General features: G+C 51.0%; 7 protein-coding genes across 7 annotated transcripts; 4 read left to right on the forward strand and 3 right to left on the reverse strand.

Annotated features, from left to right (window-relative positions):
• Positions 1-656: 656 nt before the first annotated feature.
• CCOS01_16542 (uncharacterized protein) lies at positions 657-2,357 on the forward strand (the record flags this gene model as incomplete). Its single annotated transcript, XM_060464678.1, has 6 exons — positions 657-827; positions 899-935; positions 1,040-1,116; positions 1,221-1,389; positions 1,455-1,662; positions 1,730-2,357. The coding sequence occupies 6 exons, from the start codon at positions 657-659 to the stop codon at positions 2,355-2,357; spliced, it is 1,290 nt and encodes a 429-aa protein (XP_060304814.1).
• Positions 2,358-2,921: 564 nt separating this feature from the next.
• CCOS01_16543 (short chain dehydrogenase) lies at positions 2,922-3,695 on the forward strand (the record flags this gene model as incomplete). Its single annotated transcript, XM_060464679.1, has 1 exon — positions 2,922-3,695. The coding sequence occupies one exon, from the start codon at positions 2,922-2,924 to the stop codon at positions 3,693-3,695; it is 774 nt and encodes a 257-aa protein (XP_060304815.1).
• A 430-nt stretch (positions 3,696-4,125) lies between these two features.
• CCOS01_16544 (uncharacterized protein) lies at positions 4,126-4,492 on the reverse strand (the record flags this gene model as incomplete). Its single annotated transcript, XM_060464680.1, has 3 exons — positions 4,126-4,217; positions 4,278-4,346; positions 4,405-4,492. 3 exons carry the CDS (start codon positions 4,490-4,492, stop codon positions 4,126-4,128), a joined length of 249 nt encoding a protein of 82 aa, XP_060304816.1.
• A 2,794-nt stretch (positions 4,493-7,286) lies between these two features.
• CCOS01_16545 (uncharacterized protein) lies at positions 7,287-7,493 on the forward strand (the record flags this gene model as incomplete). Its single annotated transcript, XM_060464681.1, has 1 exon — positions 7,287-7,493. One exon carries the CDS (start codon positions 7,287-7,289, stop codon positions 7,491-7,493), a length of 207 nt encoding a protein of 68 aa, XP_060304817.1.
• Positions 7,494-8,009: 516 nt separating this feature from the next.
• Positions 8,010-9,608, reverse strand: CCOS01_16546 (dolichyl-diphosphooligosaccharide-protein glycosyltransferase 48kD subunit; the record flags this gene model as incomplete). The annotated part of the gene is made up of 4 exons (XM_060464682.1): positions 8,010-8,435; positions 8,496-9,199; positions 9,260-9,370; positions 9,467-9,608. 4 exons carry the CDS (start codon positions 9,606-9,608, stop codon positions 8,010-8,012), a joined length of 1,383 nt encoding a protein of 460 aa, XP_060304818.1.
• A 571-nt stretch (positions 9,609-10,179) lies between these two features.
• On the forward strand, positions 10,180-10,537 carry CCOS01_16547 (NADH-ubiquinone oxidoreductase 9.5 kDa subunit; the record flags this gene model as incomplete). The annotated part of the gene is made up of 2 exons (XM_060464683.1): positions 10,180-10,372; positions 10,491-10,537. 2 exons carry the CDS (start codon positions 10,180-10,182, stop codon positions 10,535-10,537), a joined length of 240 nt encoding a protein of 79 aa, XP_060304819.1.
• A 418-nt stretch (positions 10,538-10,955) lies between these two features.
• Positions 10,956-19,089, reverse strand: CCOS01_16548 (beige/BEACH domain-containing protein; the record flags this gene model as incomplete). The annotated part of the gene is made up of 2 exons (XM_060464684.1): positions 10,956-10,988; positions 11,047-19,089. 2 exons carry the CDS (start codon positions 19,087-19,089, stop codon positions 10,956-10,958), a joined length of 8,076 nt encoding a protein of 2,691 aa, XP_060304820.1.
• Positions 19,090-19,801: the final 712 nt, after the last annotated feature.

Here is a 19,801-nt window from a genome sequence, read left to right on the forward strand (position 1 = left end):
GAAACCGCAGTAGCGACCGCCTTCAATTATGGGGATAACGCGAGAAACTACGCCCAACCATTGATAAGGGACCGCTTTCAACTAGGTGTTTTTAAACGACCAATAGCCTCATCTTTGATGTGTTCCTCTAGCTCTGGTTCGCGACCACTTAGATGAGATCTGTTAATCAATCAGGAAACACCGAGATTCTAGGGACCGGCCAGATAGATAATAACTCTGGCAACGCCAGAAGTTGTGGGTAAAATTCCTGAAAAGATAGCATTTGCTGTTCCGAGCTTTGAGAAAGAGAGTTTGCTTGACTCGGGATGAACGATTACATGCGGCATCGTGAAGATTTATTGTGGTGCGGCCCACGGATCGCGGCATCGTGACGAATGGAGTCAAGGGTGAAAGACATGGGTCCCAGGTACCGGATCGAACGGCGCAGCTCCGCGCGCAACACCGGTATGATTTCGGAATTATACTCGCTAACAGCGCAGTTCAGCAAAAGAAAGGTCCTTTTCCGATTAGTTTTCAATTTCAATCTGTGCTAATGATACGTTTATATCATTTTTACTTACAAAGTTCTCACCGCTCCTTGACAGTGCTTCCCGCTGGCATTCGGCAAACTCCCTTCCCGACAGACAAGTTGTGCTAGGCCCGTCACAAAGCACGATATGTCGGACGTCACATATTCTTCTGCAGAAAATATTGCAAGGGTTCTAATTGTGCCTCATGCTGTTTTCAGTGTTCTAGCAACCGTCTTGGTTGGCATGCGACTCTATGTCACGAGAGTTGTAGCCAAGTCGCCATGGACTTTCGACGAACATGTCGCCATCGTAGCACTGGTGAGAGGGCCCGTATACCAAAGCACTTGTAGCGTTGAGAGCGTTCTGTCGCTGACAGATGAAATATACAGATTGCCAATCACATAATGCTGATTACTGAAGGGATCTGTAAGTTATTGTTTTTGCAGTTCACGCGCAAATCCTACTATCACGGCCCATAGTCCTCTGCGCCTGCCCAATCATTGCACCATTGTACTGACAAAGCTTCGCAGCGGTAGAGTACGGTCTCGGAACAGATGTCAATCAAATAGTCGAATTATATCCAGGTGGTGTTTCAGCATTCTTGAAGGTATGTCATATCGCTCTTTGAGAGAACAATGAGGACATGTAGCTACCACAAAGCTTTCCCACGAATGTGCGCCAACTGCTGAATATTGACTTACAATTTCATAGTGTATCCTCGTCTTGGAAATTCAATATGCTATTGCATGTCCGCTGTCCAAGATGGCAGTCCTAGCGATGTTCTACAGGATCTTCTCCGCATCCAAAATGCTTCGGTATAGTATCTGGGCTATCACTGCCATGCTTGTTGGATGGTGTATTGCCGTTATTATGGTCAGCAGTAAGTCGAGCTCACAATGAGGCATGGACGAGTCAGAGCGATTTGGTATTGACGCCGCTGCATAGTCTTTTCTTGTACCCCGATCCCTCGGTTTTGGGATCGAACCATCCCTGGGACATGTATCAACTCGAGCAATTTCTTCATCGGAATCACAGTTCCGAACATTATCTTTGACATCCTTACGGTCGTGCTCCCCATTCGCGAAGTCTGGGCACTACAAATGGGGAGGGAGAAAAAGCTTGCCATCAGTGGTGTCTTTCTCTTAGGAGGCAGGTAAGTTGACTCAACCCTCGCCGTGAAGCCACAAAGCGACAATGACCAACACGATTTGTTCGAACAGCGTCGTGCTCGCATCCGTCGCACGTCTCATTCTATTCGCCATCTATCGTCCTGGCCAAGGGACCACTGGAAACAACATTAGTCAAACGGTCATTATACCTCACGCTGCATCCGCCGTGGAGACTTGCCTAGCTATAATTGGAGCCTGTCTCCCGCCATGCGCACCGCTTTTCCGGCGTTGGCTTGGTGGAGTTGTTAGCGTCGTTAGTTCGGGGGAACGGTATGGCTCCCGCTCAGCCAGGAAGAAGGGGCCTGACGGACAGGGGAAGTCCTCGGCCTCTAAAAACTTCAACACTCTCGTCACAATTGGCAAAATTTCCAACCGCGGCGGTCATATGAAGCGATCGAAAGAACAGGATGATCTTGACGGCTCGTTCGAGCGCCTTGAAGACAGCAATAGCCTGCAGGGCTCTACTGATGGGTTGTACGTGAATGGCAATGGCGCTGCAAAGAACGAAGGCGGTATTCACTCCGAGAATGGCATTCATGTCCAGCGAGATGTTTGCGTCGAACGCAGTGGTAAAGTCACGTCAAGAGATGTTAAGGACTGGGTTGTGGGCGACATACAGTTAGATGACATGCCCGCTCAAGGTGCATCTTCTAAGCAACAAGTGGGCCTTGCTAGATAGCTGTCACGCTGCAAATTTCAATATATTATAATCTTCAAAGAGGAATTAATGACACATTCTAGTGAAAAGTCCCTCGAAGTTGGTACTAGTCTGAAACCACGAATATTGATGTTTTTGGATGCGAGCTGACATGTATAGTAGTCATTCCGCATTCGCGGGCCGGACTTGAAACCTAGCACAACCTCTTAAGTCCGTTCCGAGGCACAACTCTTCTCAGCGATCAACGGCCATCAGCAGACTAATGTATTTAGAGAAGTTCGGCTAAGTTTAACTCCATCGGATGATGCGACCTACTCATCATTTGGGACGAAGCTGGATGCTCGGGGTTTACGCGGGGTTAATGACAAATTGAGTGAGGGCAGAAGCAACACATGTACGGATCACCGCTGCTTGATAACTACTACCTAAGGAAATATGGGGGGAAGTATAAAGCTGATTGAAAGTACCACGGACGATCTGTAAATATTTGCTGTTCTTCTCAGAACACAACTGTTCACCCTTGAGCGCGAAGTTCCATCGCAGCAGCTATCGACCCCTCCCCAAACCAATCATTCATCTGCGACAATGGCTCTCAAATACAACAAACTTGCAGGCAAGCATGTTCTCATCATAGGCGGGTCATCAGGCATTGGTCTAGGCGTCGCAGAAGCTTCTCTCGCTAGCGGGGCAAACTTGACAATCTCGTCTTCATCCATAGCCAAGCTCACTGCTACTGTCACATATCTGCGAAATGCCATCCCATCTTCTTCGCAGCAGAAGATTCAGAGTTTCGCAGCCGATCTCTCTGGACCAGATGCCGAAGCCAACATTGAGGCTGTCTTCAAGCAGGCCGGCCCCATCGACCACGTCGTCTTTACGGCGGCAAACACGCCTTCCTTAATCATGCTTCAAGACGTCACACCCGGTCAGATTGTTTCTGCCTGTCAAATGCGTTTCGTTGCGCCTTTGATGGTCGTCAAAGTAGCAGAAAGATATCTGCCGAAGAGCAACGAATCATCCTTCACTATCACGAGCGGTAGTGCTGCGCAGAAGTCGACGCCTGGCTGGTCAGTGATCTCTTTTCTTGCTGGTGGGCTGCAAAGTGTAGTCAAGCAGCTAGCAGTAGAATTGAAGCCTCTGAGGGTCAATGTCGTTGCTCCTGGATTCGTTGATACTGAACTTTGGGATGGTATGAAGTCGGATGAGAAACAGTTCATGGTCAAAGCTGTGGAAGAAAAAGTCCCGACGGGGCGATTTGGTACAGTTGAAGACGTGGCCGAGGCATACATTTGGCTCATGAAAGACCGCAACGTCACGGGGACTGTAGCGGCGACTGACAGTGGTGCTCTTGTTGTGTAATGGTTTGGCAAGAAGTATAACGAATTCGCAAGAATCATACGGAACTTTGGTACAACTTATAGTCCTCTCTCATGAGAGCGTAATGTGCAACTCAATTCCTCCAATCACTGCCCGAAGTAATTGTTCTCAAGCGCTCTGATCATTTAGTTGTTCATGTAGAACCAACTGCTCAACTGCGATCCATAGTCATCCGCCTCCATCAAATAATGCTCAGCTACCGATGAAGTAGAGCTTAATGATGGAACAATGGATGAAGGGGCTTCTAGTTTGATTATAGAATCTGGTTTCATATGTTCAGATGCGAATACTCAAGGTGGCTATCGAATTTACAGATATGAATGTCTAAACAGTTCTTAGATTTCGAACCAGTCTGCTTGTCTCGAAAGCAACTATGGATGGCATCGTATCATACATTTTACTGCAGGTGATCCTAGTCGCCGCACTGTCCCTTGTTCTTCTGATAGTAAGGCCAGGGGTTTCCAAAGTGTAGGCAACGGTACTTCGTCGAAGAGGTAGAATCCGCTAATGAATTGAGTTAGCCGTTGAGTGACAAGAATGAAGGAATAGTGATTAGCCGCTCACGCAAGCAGTACACAGAAGCCCCGGATCCCGTGTCACACGGGCAGCAATCACGATTCTTAACACATTCGGCTAGATAATCATACGTCAGAATGCTTGAAACCTCTCTGGGAAATACTTTTTCCTTTACCGTTGAGATGCCGGTAGCGTTGAGGGTCCGGCTGAGCGCTGGCAAGAGCTACTAGTATAGCCAGAACGATGCTTCCAGCGAACTTCATCTTGGCAGTTGCTCTGGTGTGACGGTATTACTGAGGGGACTTGAGAAACCGACCTAGAGTCTAGAGATTAAGGCTAGTGGTCCTATAATAGATGGATCCTGATGTCTGCGATCAAAGACGATTAAGTATTCATTCCCTTTTTCGTAGAACTGTTGTCAAGCTGTCTTTGTTGAAGGCAAGAATACCCGTGAGTTCCCCACGATCATTCGGCATGACCGGTATGGCAGTATGGGGTTCATAAAGGAAGCTTTTGTAAGAGAAATGTCTGTTAGATTGTAAGTCAGATCCTAGCTTACCCTGTCGGGGTATTTTGCCGACTCCTTGGGCGCAGTTGGCTGTATAGTAGAAAACTTACTAATAGACTGTGAGGCTAAGATTGTGCAGTAAAGTTCCCGGAAGCCATCACGCTTTGTCCACCGATATTGCCTTTCTCACTAGGGAAGTGAACTACGACTTGAAAGAAATCTCCCCAGCAGCTTGGAAGAGCTGAAAGATCCCGTGAAACCGTTATAATTGAGATTTCACATAGAGTCATGTTGTGAGATTCTAAATACAATTTGCACGTCACCTTTCAATCGATCAATGTTCAGGAGACTGCAGTTGGAGAATTGTATGGTAGCATTGTGCGCTCAAGGATTATTCCTAACGTGCAAAATTCATTCACAAGATCAATTTAACCTGAAATTCCCTACAGGACTTTGAACCTACATGAATGAATCCTGGAGGATGTTCTAACTAGATATTGACTTTGGAATTGGCAGTCTTGGCCACCTTTGCTACTACGTCTATTCCCGAAGTCGCCGGCCCGGGAATCGAACCCCGAAATTCAGTTGCTGGCCGCCATTCCCGAAGGAAAGCCGGTGATTTAGTAAGTATCTTTCTCCTGACAAGATGCTGGGGAGCGGGTCGGTGTTTTGGGATCGGACTTTTGACCAGTCCCCCCCAATTCAGTTGAGCTTTCCTGCGTACCTAGGCTCGGTAGCGAACACGAAACTTTATCCCCAGTAACTATCGAGAAGAAAAGTTTCCTTACTTCCCATACTCTTGCTCCAAATGTAGATGTTCGCTATAGTATTGACAACATGGGTACCATCGGATCATGTCAAGGATTACGCGACTATTCTGCTACTGCGCCCTGTTCCAAAGTTTTGATCGCTCGCTGCTTGGCTTGGAGATCTGGCCTAGAGATTTGCCGGAGGAAAGTTTCTACGGCGATATTGTAAGCGGAATCGTTGAGGAAGAAATTAAAAAAGGAATCATCAAGTCGGCAATCCAACTTTCTGCAGTCTGTGAACGGCTATCCTATTCGTTATTAAATTTTATCAGCTCGAGGCCTTTGCGAATGAACTCTCGGGGATACGCCGAAGATAGTATGCACTGCCTCTCATAGAAAAAGGCACCTCCTACTGCCGCCCTAAAATTCTGCTGCCCTATGATAGTCGAGTGATGCCCACTAGTCGGTGTTCAATGAGTCTAGCATTGAAGCTTGACATAGACAGAGTCTTGTTTTCGGCAGGACTTACGCAACATATTCGATATTATGGCGAGTCATAACAAAAGCCAGCAGGCAGACAGGTCGCAGAATACATCGTTAGTGAATTAGACCTTCGTGTTCAATCCGCGTGTAAGTGACGCAAAACTTGAAAGAAGGCTATAAGCCACCGCCTACACGGGTATGGGATCCGGGGGCCCAGGGCAACAACGCCTGGCGGATTCTACGACCAAGCTCAGATGAAACATTCCATAAATTGCTAGATGGCGCCAGTAGATCCGTCCTCGGTAGGTCCATCTCCAGTGGACTCATCTCTAGTATGTCCGTCTCTAGTTTTTCACTCATTTCTACTCTATATCGAGAGTGTTCATGGGCGAATTTGAGAAAAATGAAGCCAGAGAGACATATGAATTATTATGATTTACCACATGCTAACGAATGCGTATATGGCCAGACGTCCAATGGTCTTTCTGGCGTAATGCCCGCATTTTGCCCGACAGAACGCGACGAAGTCCTCTACCAGCTAGGCGCTCCCCCGCGTACTATGCGCTGACTCCAAGCCGGCCCTGACGAACCAACCACCGCTACGCGTTGAGAAAGACTTGTCCTTGGCGCAAAAAGTTCACCATCAAAGAGGGATGCAATACCATTGACAAAGTTGCTAAACTATAGAAACTTATGAGCTACCTATACGTCGGCCTTCAATCGTTCACCAACTGCTCTAAGGAAAGTACCTTGATATACATTTTCGCGATATTTTAATTGATGGGGTAAGATGGCCTTCCTCAGAAATTTGCGGCGTGGCATGAAAGAAGAGCAGATTCTTAGAGTATACTCGAATCAGGTATGTGAGGTCTAGAAAAAGGATGTTATGATGGAAGTCAAAGGGGCGCAAGGTTCAGGGTTTCGACCAATGAGGATGTAGCTTGCAGTCTCTTGGCCATTCTTATTGCCAAATACGGCAAGTCGAGGAACCAACTCGCCGCCACTTAGTGCCGCAAGGATCGACAATACTCAGTGTCCGGCGCCTTGGAAACAATGATTGCGGATGCCGATTGACGTCAGCTCAGCACTGATGAGTGGTGTCTTTGAGTCGACCTTTATCAAGGTCTTTCCTCACTCCCCAAACGAATGTTAAGAAAGATAAAATAAACGTTGGCATCTGCCAGTTGCTCTCTCTTTGCTCAACGAACAAATCCATATCTCTCATTGCAATATCACACCTCAAAATCCTCAACAAACAAAGATCCATTATTCACAGACAACCAACCTATACCAATTCGCATACCTGAGAAGAGGACAATGGGCTCATCAAGCAGCAAAAACAGCGACCCCTATTGGTGGGGCTACATCGACGATGGTAAGGGCTGGACGGCGCGCCCCAAATCCGAGTATATGAAGACGCCGGCGTACAACAAGCAGCTGCGCCGGCAGATGAAGCAAGAGTCTCTGGCAAAGGGTGGAAGCGGTCACATCTCCATGGCGGAACAGTCTCGGAAACAGTGGTAGCATTCGCTTCGTCGAGGCCTTCACGGGAAAGCCTTGTCAGGTAGTCAGGTTGATGACGCAAGCTTTGCTCGAGGCATGCCAGATGCCAGAATCTAGGTGCTTCATATCATCGTACATTCGATGAAGCCATCCTGAAGAAGACTGTCGGTTTGTTGATGCAATACGGTTATTTATTGTAGACGTTGCTCAAGGCCAGATTCTATCACAAAGACGAAAGAGAAGATGGAAGGGTAATCAAGACAAACACGGCAAGACACTCCAAACGTAAAAGTCATTTGATACCTAAGCTTTTAGCCCCCTTCACATCAGGAGGCAATCCTATAGCCAGATGTACACTACAGTTACAACGCTCCAGACCACATCACATGGTCGTGAAAATCCAGGTCTCATTTTGTGCTCGCTTTCTCTATCCCGAGGTTCCCATGAACGAATCATGGCCTACCACAAAATCCTCATCTCTGTATCTGCATATCCTCGTTCTTCATCTTAAGAAGAACCTCCTCCCACCTGAGATATTTACTGCGTCTTCTTGGTCACAGTCGCAGTGCCGGAAGGCGCACTGTACATCCATACAGCCGAGAACAGCACAAAGCCGGTGACGGTGGCAAAGATGCCAGACAACCAGGGCCAGGCGCCCGAGATGACGTACGAGCGAGGCCACTCATCGTGGGCCATGTGGCGGACGGAAACGGTGTTCTTCTCCTCGACGTTGGTGAAGAAGGGGCGCTTGTAGTTGACCTTGAAGTTGAAGATGCCGTGTTGGTCAGGCAGGATGAAGGACGTGGTGTAGGTGGTGGCGTCGGCGGTGCTGGTCTTGGCAGCGAGCGGGATGCGGTGGAAGGGGGAGAGCATGCTGAACTCGAGCTGGAGGTCGTCACCACTGGGGACAGTGAAGGGGGTCCACTTGTCCCAGGAGTACTCGGAGACGGAGATGGAGTAGGTCTGCTCGGGAGGTTAGCCTTTTCTTGTTCTTCCCTGAGCATCCAACTCAGAATAACTTACGACTTCGTTCTTAATGCGGTAGAGCTCGGGGTTGGTCTCGTTGGCAGCCTCGTTGAGGTAGTGCTCAATGTTGTTGACGCGAAGGACACCAGTCTCCTGGAAAGTCCAGCCGGCAACTCTCTTGGCAAACTCGCGGTTCCAGGTCTTGACCTCCTTGCCAGCAGCCGCGGGCTTGATCTTGGCGTCGAACCACTTGTCGCTCAGCAACTCGGCAGATCCAACGAGAGTAAAGCGGGCGCTGTTGCGCGCCTGGAAGGCGGAGACGAGAGCCAGCTGCTCGCCGGCGGCAAACAGGTCGCTAGCGTCGACGACCTCGGCCTGCTCCTTGGGGTTGTAGCTGTAGGCCGTCTTCGGGGCGCGCAGGATCGGGGTGAGAAGCTGGCCGGCACCGAGGACATGGCCAACGCCGTTGGGAAAGGCAATAACCTCGCCGTCCTCGTGGAAGAAGTTCTTGACGCCGGCGCGGGGCGACTTGGGGGCGGGGATGGCGAGCACGTCGTGCTTCTCGGAGGCGCTGACGGTGTCGTAGTTGAAGTGGTCAACGACGAGGCCGGTACGGTCGGCGGGGAGGGCGATGTCGAGCTCGGCCAGGAGGCTCACGATGGAGGTCGGGACGGTCGACTCGGAGGAGAGGGACAGCAGGATGTTGCCCTTGGCGTTGACGAACTGGAGGAGAATGTTGGGGGTCAGGTTGGGACCGAGACCTGGAGATGCCATTGTAAGTATAGACTCTATAGATCTCGAACAGCAATTGAGTCGCATACCCTTGCTCTTAGACGGGAAGAGCAGAACGTGGTCGTAGACACGCTCGCCGAGCTTGAACAGCTGCAGAGACTCGCTCTTGGGGGTCTCGTATGAGATGCTGAACCCGCGGCCTGATTTGATCAATTGGTTAGCTAATCGCATTCTCTCGTCTTTCCATTGCTCTCATTCACGAGATTTTGCATGATCTCAAATAAGCTCCGACGTACTTTCCAAATCTCCGAGGAACTTGGAGTATCCCTCCTTCTCAGCAACATCGTCGAGAATTGCCAGAAGCCGGCCGCCAGTGACGCTAACAGCGTGCACAGCGGCAGCCAGAAATAGCAGACAAAGCGAAAGAAGAGACCGCATGATTGACAAAATTCAATGGACAAATTCGTAGGAGGAGGGGTGGTGGATTGGGAGGTTCAAGAAGAAAAAAAGACAAAGTTGGGCGCACAGCTGGGGTGCGTTGCGTTGCGTAGCTGGCTGCGCGGGAGAGCTTGACATGCACTTTTGGGATCCGGTGCATGTGTCTTGAAGCTTGGGGATACGTAGCCGTTGCCAAGCTAAGGTAGGTAGTGGTCGGAGAATCCCCGGGAGGCGGGTGGGAGGTCCATTCCTAAGACCTGAGGTGCCTGGCCTGGGCTTCCCGTCTCGCTTTTCAGCAGGGGTACGTACCTACCCGCTGTGTGCCTCAAGACGTGCCTCAGAGAGCGCAGGTTATTCCGACGAGGTTTATCCGACCCTGGCCGGGCCCCGGGACTCTTGCGGCTCCATTCTGAGCTTCGGTCATCGTAGAAAGACGTCCGCCGCCAGCGATAGCAACAATCATTTGACGACACACCATACGGTCAATTGAGTACGTCACGCCGAGCAAATGCATCGTCGCCTTCTGTAATTTAATCGCATAGCTAATTGTCAATTTCACAGTACCTAAACAATGTCCTCCACCGCATCTCCCCGATTCTGGGCCGGGCCCATTCGCTACTGCCGCTGGGCATCCCGCGAGAAGCCAGCCTACTTCTGGTCCGTCGTCCTCGGCGCCCTCGGTCCCATCCAGCTGGCCGTCGTACCTCCCGTCAGAAACTTCATTGGCGACTACAACGCGCCCCCCATCCCCGTCACATACCCTGGTGAGTCTCGAGAAAACGAAAACACCGCGAAAGGCCGATAGGGCTGGCTTCCCTCCCTCTTCGCGGGGAACATGGAAAGGAAACAGACGCAATGCTAACGACGCTGGATATTACACAGTTCCCGCAGGACCTAGAAAGCAGCTGACGGGCTATGACGACGAATGAACCCCCGCCGCGAGACAAAATCTAGAAAAATCCAAAACATTCAGCTGAGGAAGGAAACTTTTGTAAATATGAACGGCGTTCGGGCTCTAGACAGCGAACAAGGGATGAAGTGGCTATTCGGGCGAGCTGCTGAACCGAAGCTACAACTTGCGGCTCGCGGGTTAGAACTTCCACCCAGGAGATGATCTGTTTCAAGGCCTATGCTGTACACTACCAGTCACGCGAAGTTGCAATTCACTCGTGGCCTACTCCAAGTCGTTCAAATGCGGCCATGATCATTTACCAAGCGAGACAGAGCGAGAGAGAGGACGCCAATTCTATGCTAGCCTGGTAGAAATCCGCTATGCCCCCTTTATAAACTTGATCGGATGCGATTGCCAACCTTCCCATAACTTTTGTTGCCGGCAACGGCCAGACTCTATCTGTCCCGCTGGACAAGGTTCCACTCGTACTGCGCAACCACGTTAGAAACCATAAGCTCTGTAAAGCGAAAGGTTGTGTAAACTTACCACTCGCCCATCATCATCTCCTGTGTAGACGCATTGCGGCATGGGCGTGATGCAAGTAATGCCTGCGTCGTAATTGGCTCCCACTTCTGATCGTGGATCGGTATGGTCCAAGCGGCGGAGCAGCTCCAATACCCACTTCCCGTTCTTGACGCACTTCTTCCACACGTTTACACGGCCTCTCTTGTGGCCGGTGAAGATCAGGCAATTCTCAACCCACTCGTCGCCAGCACTTTCGTAAAATGCACATGAGTGAACATAGTCGTCAGGTTCCGCGCACACATTCTGGTCGACGAGGACTGTCCCGTTAAGGGTGTATAAGATGAGGTTGGGGCCGGATCCAAGCATGATCTCGCCTGAGACGTCATTGATGCGGGCGCACTCCACGGGCCGCGAGAGAGGCAACTTGCGGATGAACTCTAGACGGTTGATATCCCAGAGGAAAGCCTGGCCATCCGTCGACGCCGACACAAACGTACTGAAGGACTTTGACACGGCTATGTTCGTCACGGGAGCCCGGTGACCAAAGAGCGACGACCGAGGCAAAAGATCAACTACTTTCCCAGGCGCTGTCTGCACAGCGTATACGGAGATGACGCAGTCTTCTCCCGCTGTGATGAGCGTCTTCGAGTCTGCAAAGATGGCGCAAGATAACTGTCCAATGTGGAGATTCTCAAATAGTCCCGCGGGCTTGTGGCCATCAGCAAAGCTCTCAGTAACAGTCCTGTCAGGCTGTCTTACCTTCCGGTTGTCGCTGAAGAAGAAGCGGACACTGTTATCGGCATAGCCCCATTCGAGGAACTTGTCGTACGGAGCAACGTTCAGGCGGAAAGGTGAGGCACATATGAGGCGGTCTATCTTTGGCGAGTAAATCAAAGTTGCTACTCTCTCGTGGGATTCTGGGACTTTCGTTAGTTGAGACCAACCTGTGTTGGAATGAAGCATACCGAGCAGTGGGTGGGATAACCTAGTCAGAGCATAGACCGAGGTATCCAACCGCCGTATTGGGCAAGAAAAGTGCTCGCGGCCAGGATGAGACCTAGTGAACACCTGGTGAGGAGTTTGGCCAAAGTTGTGGATGACGCCGGCAGTAATACGCCTCTCTTGAGGATCGCTAATGTTGTCCAGGTCCGTTGCTCCACGGTACGAGAGATGATGGAAAACATTGAGGTTGTCTACAGCTGCGTCCCCTCTCTGCTTGTACCCAAATATCAGGTCGATCCAGTTGTGCAGGTGCTGGCTGACGTAGGGACTCTCAAGTGCTTCGCGATGCTTGGCAATGAAGATCTTGGGGTCACCCTTGGCCCAGGGAGGCAGGACAACATTATTGACCTTTGCTCCTGTGCTTTCGCGATTGCCAAAGTTATACTGATTGATGTTCGTCAAGAATTCTGGGAGGCAGAAGAATTCCGGAATCAGCTCTCTGACATCGGCCTTGTTGTCGCACGAGGCAGACTTCCACGCGTGAGGAATCGACTGGAACAGACGGTCGGCGTGATCAAACGATCCGCCTTGAAGGAGGATATAAGACTGAACGAAGGGTGGAAGGCGAATGAGATATGACGACACGATCATAGCTGACGAGTAGTGGGTGCCGTAGTGGAACGGAGTTTCACCTATCTCTGCCAGGGCATCGTACGACTCCCTGAACCCGGACACACGGCCAGCGGTCTGCGCGCCCATCGGCTTTGAGAGGTCTCGGAAAGTTGCCGGATCGTTCAGATTGAGCTCCTCGCTCGTATAATCCGCGAGAACCCAAGGGAAGACGGGGTACTGAGTTAAGTCGTTGAATGTACGTCCTGCCATCGTATTGACCAGCATCAGGTAGTGGAAGTTGGACATTTCTCCCTTCTGCCACTTCTTCATGGCGGGATTCCAAGGTGTGGAGTTGAAGATGCTTCCAAACTTCGAACCAAAGCCTTGGGGCATCTCTTCTGAGACCTTCAGCGCTTCAAGACGCCAAGCATCCTCGGGATTCGGAAGTGAACTAGCGGAGTTTGTATGCGGCGCCTTGTTCATTAGCTTGCCAAAGACCTCGTCTCTCAGGATCGGGTTCATGGACGTCAGTAAGTAGCTGCGTCCATCTGTAAAGAAGACCTCGATCGCGACGTCTCGGAAAAGGAATCTTCTCTTGGAGATACTGATCACATCATGCCATCTCCAGCTGCGAGATTCTTGTTCACTCCGGCTTGAGCTCTGGCGTTGCTCCGTCGTTTTGGCGTCCGTGATGATCTCCGAGAAAGGGTCTCGTTCCTCAGGAGGTGCCTGCCAGGCATTGACAATCTCTCCAGAAGCACACTGGAAGACGTTGTCCATGATATATAAGGCATCCTTGCCAATAATAAGAATTCCCTCACATCCCTCAAGACCGACGATGCGGGAGATGTTGTACACGGCTTGGACTTGGTCACCTTGTTCAAGCCGCCTCATAACCTTGCGGTTCTTGTCCTCGAAGCCTTCATCGCCTTCGTTGGCATCGTTCGGATCGTCAACAAGCTCAAAATCTTCTTCGGCGCCTACGCCGGACTCATTTGCCTCCGCGTCCTGGTCAACATCCGGCGGGGTATCGGGGTTTTCTGCACCATCGAGACTCGGAATAGATTGTACACGTGATGATGCCGGTGTAGCTGACTTGATGGGCGACGGTGCGATCTGCACGGGGGCCATAGCAGTGTTGACTTTCAGGGCTGAAGGAGTGGAGGGCTCTCCTGCTCTTCTCTTCGGTTGGTAGTCTGAATTCTTCTTGGAATAGTCAGGCAGAAGCCTCAGACGCATCCGGTTGCGTCCTTCAGTCCGATCAAGCTTCCACTTAAGCTGAGCTTGCTCGCTGAATACAGCACCCGGGCGTCGCAGATCATTGTCCATCTTCACAAATGCCGCACCCAGGAAGGCCATATCATCCTGCTGGTCTTGTGTCAGACGCTGATGCTTGAAGTGCTCGCTGGTAAAGATGCTCTTCATCCAGGCCCCGTTCGCCATGTCGTGACGGAGGAGGATGTTATCCACGGTAAGTGCCTCCGTCTGCCATGCTTTCAGTCGATCTCTGCGCTTCGCTAATCGGAACTTAGCCGAATCAACCGTTCGCTGGTTTTCGACAACGACAAACTCCTCCCAGATCTTTGATATGCCACCGAAAAAGAATGCATCAAGTGACGCACGGTGTTGGTCCACCCATTCGATGAAAGCCTCGTCGTCAATTTCGGTGAGCTTAACAACGAAATCTTTCGTCAGGTGTTGCTGGTCTGGTGCTACACATTGTCTGAACAACACCTTGGATTCATGGGGCTTCTGGACAAGCATGATGCGCATGATCGTAGCTGCAGCAGACCTGATGGATGTTCGGGGATCAACCAGCTTCGAGTACAATTGATACCAGAACAGCTTCATGTACTCCTCCTCATTCGCAAGGCAGCCCAGAATCGGAGCTTGCCAGTAGAGAATGTTACTCATGAATTCCTTTGCGCTGGCGTCCGGCGTGTCTGGATCGTCCAGTTCTGAAAACCGCAAGAGAAGAAGCTTCAAGAATGATTGACGGATGGTTCCAACGGCTTGACTGCACAGGCGAACGCTTTTCATGGTCGATACTTCGGACCTTTGTAGATACTCCAGCACCATGCCAGCGAACTCTAGCATGGGCTCAGTACCGTTAATGAACCAGCCCTCGAAGATGGTATCGGTGACGTGCGCCGCAAGTCTACCCATGTTGGTAAGAACCTTAGGCTCGCTGAGAACCTTCTGATTCGCTTGAACATGGCTTCCAAGTTGTTGAAGCGTTTTTCTCAGGACAAAAGACTCGAAATAGGCTTGATGCTCTTGGAAACCTGGCGGGATCTTGAGGAAGAGACCGAAGCCAGGGAACTCTTTGCGCGTAAAGACTTGATCTATAAAGACACTGACGACCAGATCCACCATGCTGTCAAGTGTAGCGCTGCTTGACTGTTGAGAGGCGACCTTCTTCTTCGGTGACATAACAGGTGCAAATCGAACCGGGCTCGGGGCCTGAGGTGATGTTTGATTGGTGAGCAGAACGAAACCAGATGCTTTCCGCAGAGGTGTTCCACGAGGGTTCCCTGCCAAAGCAGCAACTGCATCTGTGCTCGTCGTCCGCACGATGGGGCCAGGCTGAGAGCCGGCAAGTGGGCGAATCATCACATCCCCGCCCTCAAATGTCAGAGCTGAATCTCGAGAGTTGAGCTCCGTGTCTGGCGTGACAGCATCGGTGCTAACGATGATGGGATAACACGCCCATAAGAGATACCTCACATACTCAGACGTCAATGCGAAGTCCTTGAAGTCGGCTGACCGGGAGTGCAAGTCTGCCAGGAATCGGATGACAGTCAACAGCATGGGCGCGTGATTTGAAATCCGCTCGCTATCACGCGGGCCATTCTCTGATACTACGACGAAAGTCAGCATTGTCATTGCCGTGCATAGAGGCAACGACTCACTTCTCGCATCTAGACCCCTAGTCTCCATGGACTTGGCCCGGGGCCGGGTTTCTAGGCCTTCGAATCCGCTTGCTTGAAGATGATGCGACTTTTGAGGAGAATTTGGGTCCTCCTGATGCTTCATGACATCCTTCAAGCCATGTTGTAACATTGAAGTTATGACTTGCAGACACTCAGGATAGAGAACGCGAGCTCTTCCAAAGGTTTCAAGTAAGCTGGAAAACTCGAAGTTGCGTTCCAAATCCACGTTCGCCACGTCAAGTCCGAATAGGATGCTGAAGCAGATTGGCCACAGGGAGGGAATGTACCACCAGCGTTTAAGTCGATGCGCCATGATGGTGAAGCCACCAGTCTTACCGGAGAACTTGGCCGTGTACGTGGAGCCGTGCGTGATGAGGAGTCTGGCCAGGATCTTGCTGCCATATACTACTGTTTCGGGATCGTCGTTGGCCAAGAGATATAGCAGCCACTGGTCCATACTCAATAAATATAACTGTTTATCCTTTTCTCCAAATGGTGGTCTCACCTTGTTCGTCACTGTTCTTGCAAACTTGCGTATGTTGGCCAGGTTGCCCTTTTCGCAGAGCAGGTTTGAGTACATTCCCAGAATCTTGGCACCGAGTTGTTTCTTGGTCAGGAACCGGGAGGGGGACGTATTCGATGTGGTATTGGAGTCGAAAGTTGCCCGTCTGGCATATCCGGTCGTGGGTGTTCGGGCTGTGGCAGACACAGGTCTTGGTGACCTTACCAGAGAGGCTGTTGGCGAGTGGAAGGCATACGTGATGAACAAGGCTAGTGACCTGTGCACCTCTGCTGTGTAGTTGCATTTCACCAGTTGCTCCAAAGCAGCCATGAAGTGCGGTTGCACCTCCTCGGATATCGATTCTGCTTTCATCGCGTCGAGCAGCCGTTTGACGATTCCTTTCATGTCGCTTGTCAGCAGTGCCGATGGCTTTGATCTGAGGGTCGACCCACTCATGCGCATTAATCTCCTGCTATTAAATTGATGATACTTGCTCTTCACTGAGAATGTCACGAATTGCTTGTAGTATAGCTCTTGGGTGATGGAAGCTGATCGTCTCCAAGTGTCGAAATCGATAAGCAGAATGCGGTACGCCAGAGGATTCACAATGAAGGACTCCAAAGGCTCTGCATGGTTATAGCCCACAAATTCGAGGACAAGGCTTAAAAGCTGGAAACTCAGCCTGTCCCGTTCTTCACTTGAAATCGGTAAGCGTAGATTGGCGCTGTCAGCACCCAAGTTGACGGTATAGCCCAGTTTGGCTCTGAGAAGCATGCCGAGGATAGCGTAGCCATTATCACGCTCCATCGCCTCGCTGTTTCTCCAGCTCTTTCTGATGCATAAAAACGTCATCTCGACCGCTCGAACAGTTTCTTCTACTGAAGTCGCCCTTTCAACAATTTTCAGAGCCAAAGGGGTGAAGCCTGCAAGGCGCCAGAAGTTGTCGTCGAAATAGGAGGGCATCACGACCACGGGATTGCCAGATAGAACAGCAACACCTTGGGAACGTGCGAGTGCATCCAGAAGGCATGGCAGGGCAGCGTTAATCGCAATGGCTGAACCGCTTCTATGGGTCATTTGAATGAGATTCGTTGCTGCAGGCCGAGGCAGTGCACGGTAAAGCTGGGTATCTTGATAAACACCATCTTCTCTGAAGACACCTGTTGGGAGTATGCTCAGTAGAATCTTGCTTTCTGGGAGGAGGCTGCCAGCCTTGTCTCTGATGGCTCTTATGATATCGGAACTCTCATCTCTTCCAGGATGGAAAACCTCGTTTCGTAGTCCTAGGCTCGCCGAGGCCTCGTAAGTCTGGAAACCGCCTAGGCTATCTTGAAAGTTGCCCTGGTATTTTGGGGAGAGTCCGTAGTGAACAGCCAGGAAGTCATCGCTTAGGGCGTCTTCAAAAAGATGGGCTGAAGCCAAAGACCATTTCGAAAAGACCAGACCGGGACCAACTTGGCTGGAAAGATCTCTTGGAGTTCCTAGGAATGCCTGAACAGGATGTTGCTTTGCGTTCGTCGAAGCAAATGATGCGAAGCTTTCGGTACTAGCGTTGGCGAGTGGTGGCGGCGAAGGGTATGCACACTTGATCTGCTCAACAAATTCACCGTTGACGTATAGTGAGGCTTTGCTTGCAGTCATTGTTTTTGGTCGTCTGTGAACAAGGGCAATATGGTACCATTGCTTATCCTTGAATGACATCCCTTTGAACCTGACGCTTGGTCGGCTGGAAGTGACCGAGGTCTGTAAGATGAAGTTGCGTGTATCTCGCTCAAGATACATGAGGAGAAAGCATGTCTGACTGGCATCAAAGACGCCAAAGAGGGTTGTGTGTGAGTTGGGGTCAAAACGATCCACACGAATCCATGCCGTAAAGGTATAGCCTGGAGATGAGCTGGGAGGAAAAGACCGGCCGAGGGTGGGTAATTCGATGGACGAGTGGCCATGCAAGGAGAGGTCGAATTGAAAGAACGGCGGGCCGCTATACGTCGAAGTCATCTCCAAGCAGAACTCCGAGGCTTCCGGCAATTTGCTCGCCAGTAAGAACTGGGTGTCGGCGGGCTGGTTGAATCCCAAGTACATGAGCTTTTTGCACATGATGAGGAGCTTGTCCTTCTCTGCTTGGTCGAGTTTGGCGACGGGGCTGAATAGGACGCGGAGGAATCGCGATAATACTCCGGTTGCGTGGAGAGCTGCGAGGTTGAACATCGAGACGGAAACTGCGCTGGACATGATCTCCAAGACGACCATTGAGCAAGAGTTGGCTGGCATATCTTGCGCTCGCGGAATAGACTCCCAGAAGCCCACGACAGCACGCAAAATTTCAGGATTTCTGAAGAAGGCCCGTTTCTGCATGCCATCGCGCACTGCCTGGATTATGTCCATTCGTTCTGGAACTTGCGGCGTTTTTGGTTGCTGAGCATCGTCCTCAGGGGGCTCCTCTGGATCTGTCGAGTTCTTGGCATTTTCGTCCTTCGGTTCCGAACTTGTCGCAACCGACTGGCAGATGGCGTCCATAGTCTTGTCCCCGAGTGAGAATCCTAGCAATTTCCCAAACATCTGACAGTTGGTCCACAGATCAGAGTCGCTTCCGCCAAGGCCAACGCTGGCAATAGTCTGCTCGAGAGCCTCCCATCCGCCTCCTTCCACCCTGTGGCGAAAGTATCGCTTGTTCCCTGGATGGTCCAAGAAGGCAGCGGCAAAGACGTCCAAGACAGCTTCGAGCAATCCAAATAGACCTTCTTTCTCTTCTTTGGTCCGGCGTTGGGGGTTGTAAAAGCCCGAGTAGGATCTCAGCACGTCGAGGAGCCTGTTAAACCCGTGTAGGTGCCTAAAATCGTCTTGGGGCGGGCTCGGGGGTTCGGTCGCGGCAATGTGCTGTCGAATCTGACGGAGGCTCTTGATGAGCACGGGAAACTCGGGATATCCATTGTTGGTTCGCCGTTGTGTGCTGGACGTGAGTGTATCGAGGAGGCCGCGCAGGATTTCGAGAGCTTTCGAGTTGGCGGCGCTGGACGATCTGGAAGACGCCGAAGTCGACGAGCGATAACGCCTCGACACTTGTAAGGTCGACATGTTTGATTTCTGCTACTGAAGCGTTTCCCTCATTCCAAAACGTTCAATCCCAGCACCCATCGAGGGTCCAGGCAACGGTCCAAGCTAGTCGGCATCGAAAGTGGGATGTGGCGTGGGATCGAACGGCAGCTCGCAGCTGAGGGTACCGGTCGGTGGGGGATTCGAGTAGTATGTGTAGTGGATGTGTGGGTGGAGGTTTGAGGTGGTGGAATAGTACAATCTCAAGGTAAGGAAGAAGCCGCAATTCTCGAATATCTTGATAAGAAAAAAGAGTGATTCACCTTGAACTTGCTTCGATTTCCCAGTGTTGCAGCTACGCGTTATCGCAAAGACGGAGTCGGAGCTGATGCTTGTGAGTGTCAGCCTTGAGCAGTGAAGTGTGGCTTGCACCGCTCTCAGTGGCCGCCTTGTCACGCACAAGCAGGAAGGAACGTCTGACGTGCCGGCCGCGTTGGGAAGGAGTGGGGTAGGAATGGTGGCGGTGCTGCAGCAGCTCAGTCATTGTGGACGGACACCGACACCGCTAAAAGATGATGCAGCTTAGTGAGCTACTCCACTGAAGTAAACCAAACGTCCATGTTCAGCTTGGGGGACCCCGTTACATTGCGCAGAGACGATGGTGACACGCCTTGCCCCCATGCTATTCATGGAAACAGCTCACACTGCGCGAGAAGGATGTAAAGCACACAGTGAGAGCGATCTTACTTGGCTT

This window comes from Colletotrichum costaricense, assembly GCF_030867565.1.
Source record: "Colletotrichum costaricense strain IMI 309622 chromosome Unknown Scaffold_31.1, whole genome shotgun sequence".
Classification (NCBI taxonomy): Eukaryota; Fungi; Ascomycota; class Sordariomycetes; order Glomerellales; family Glomerellaceae; genus Colletotrichum; species Colletotrichum costaricense.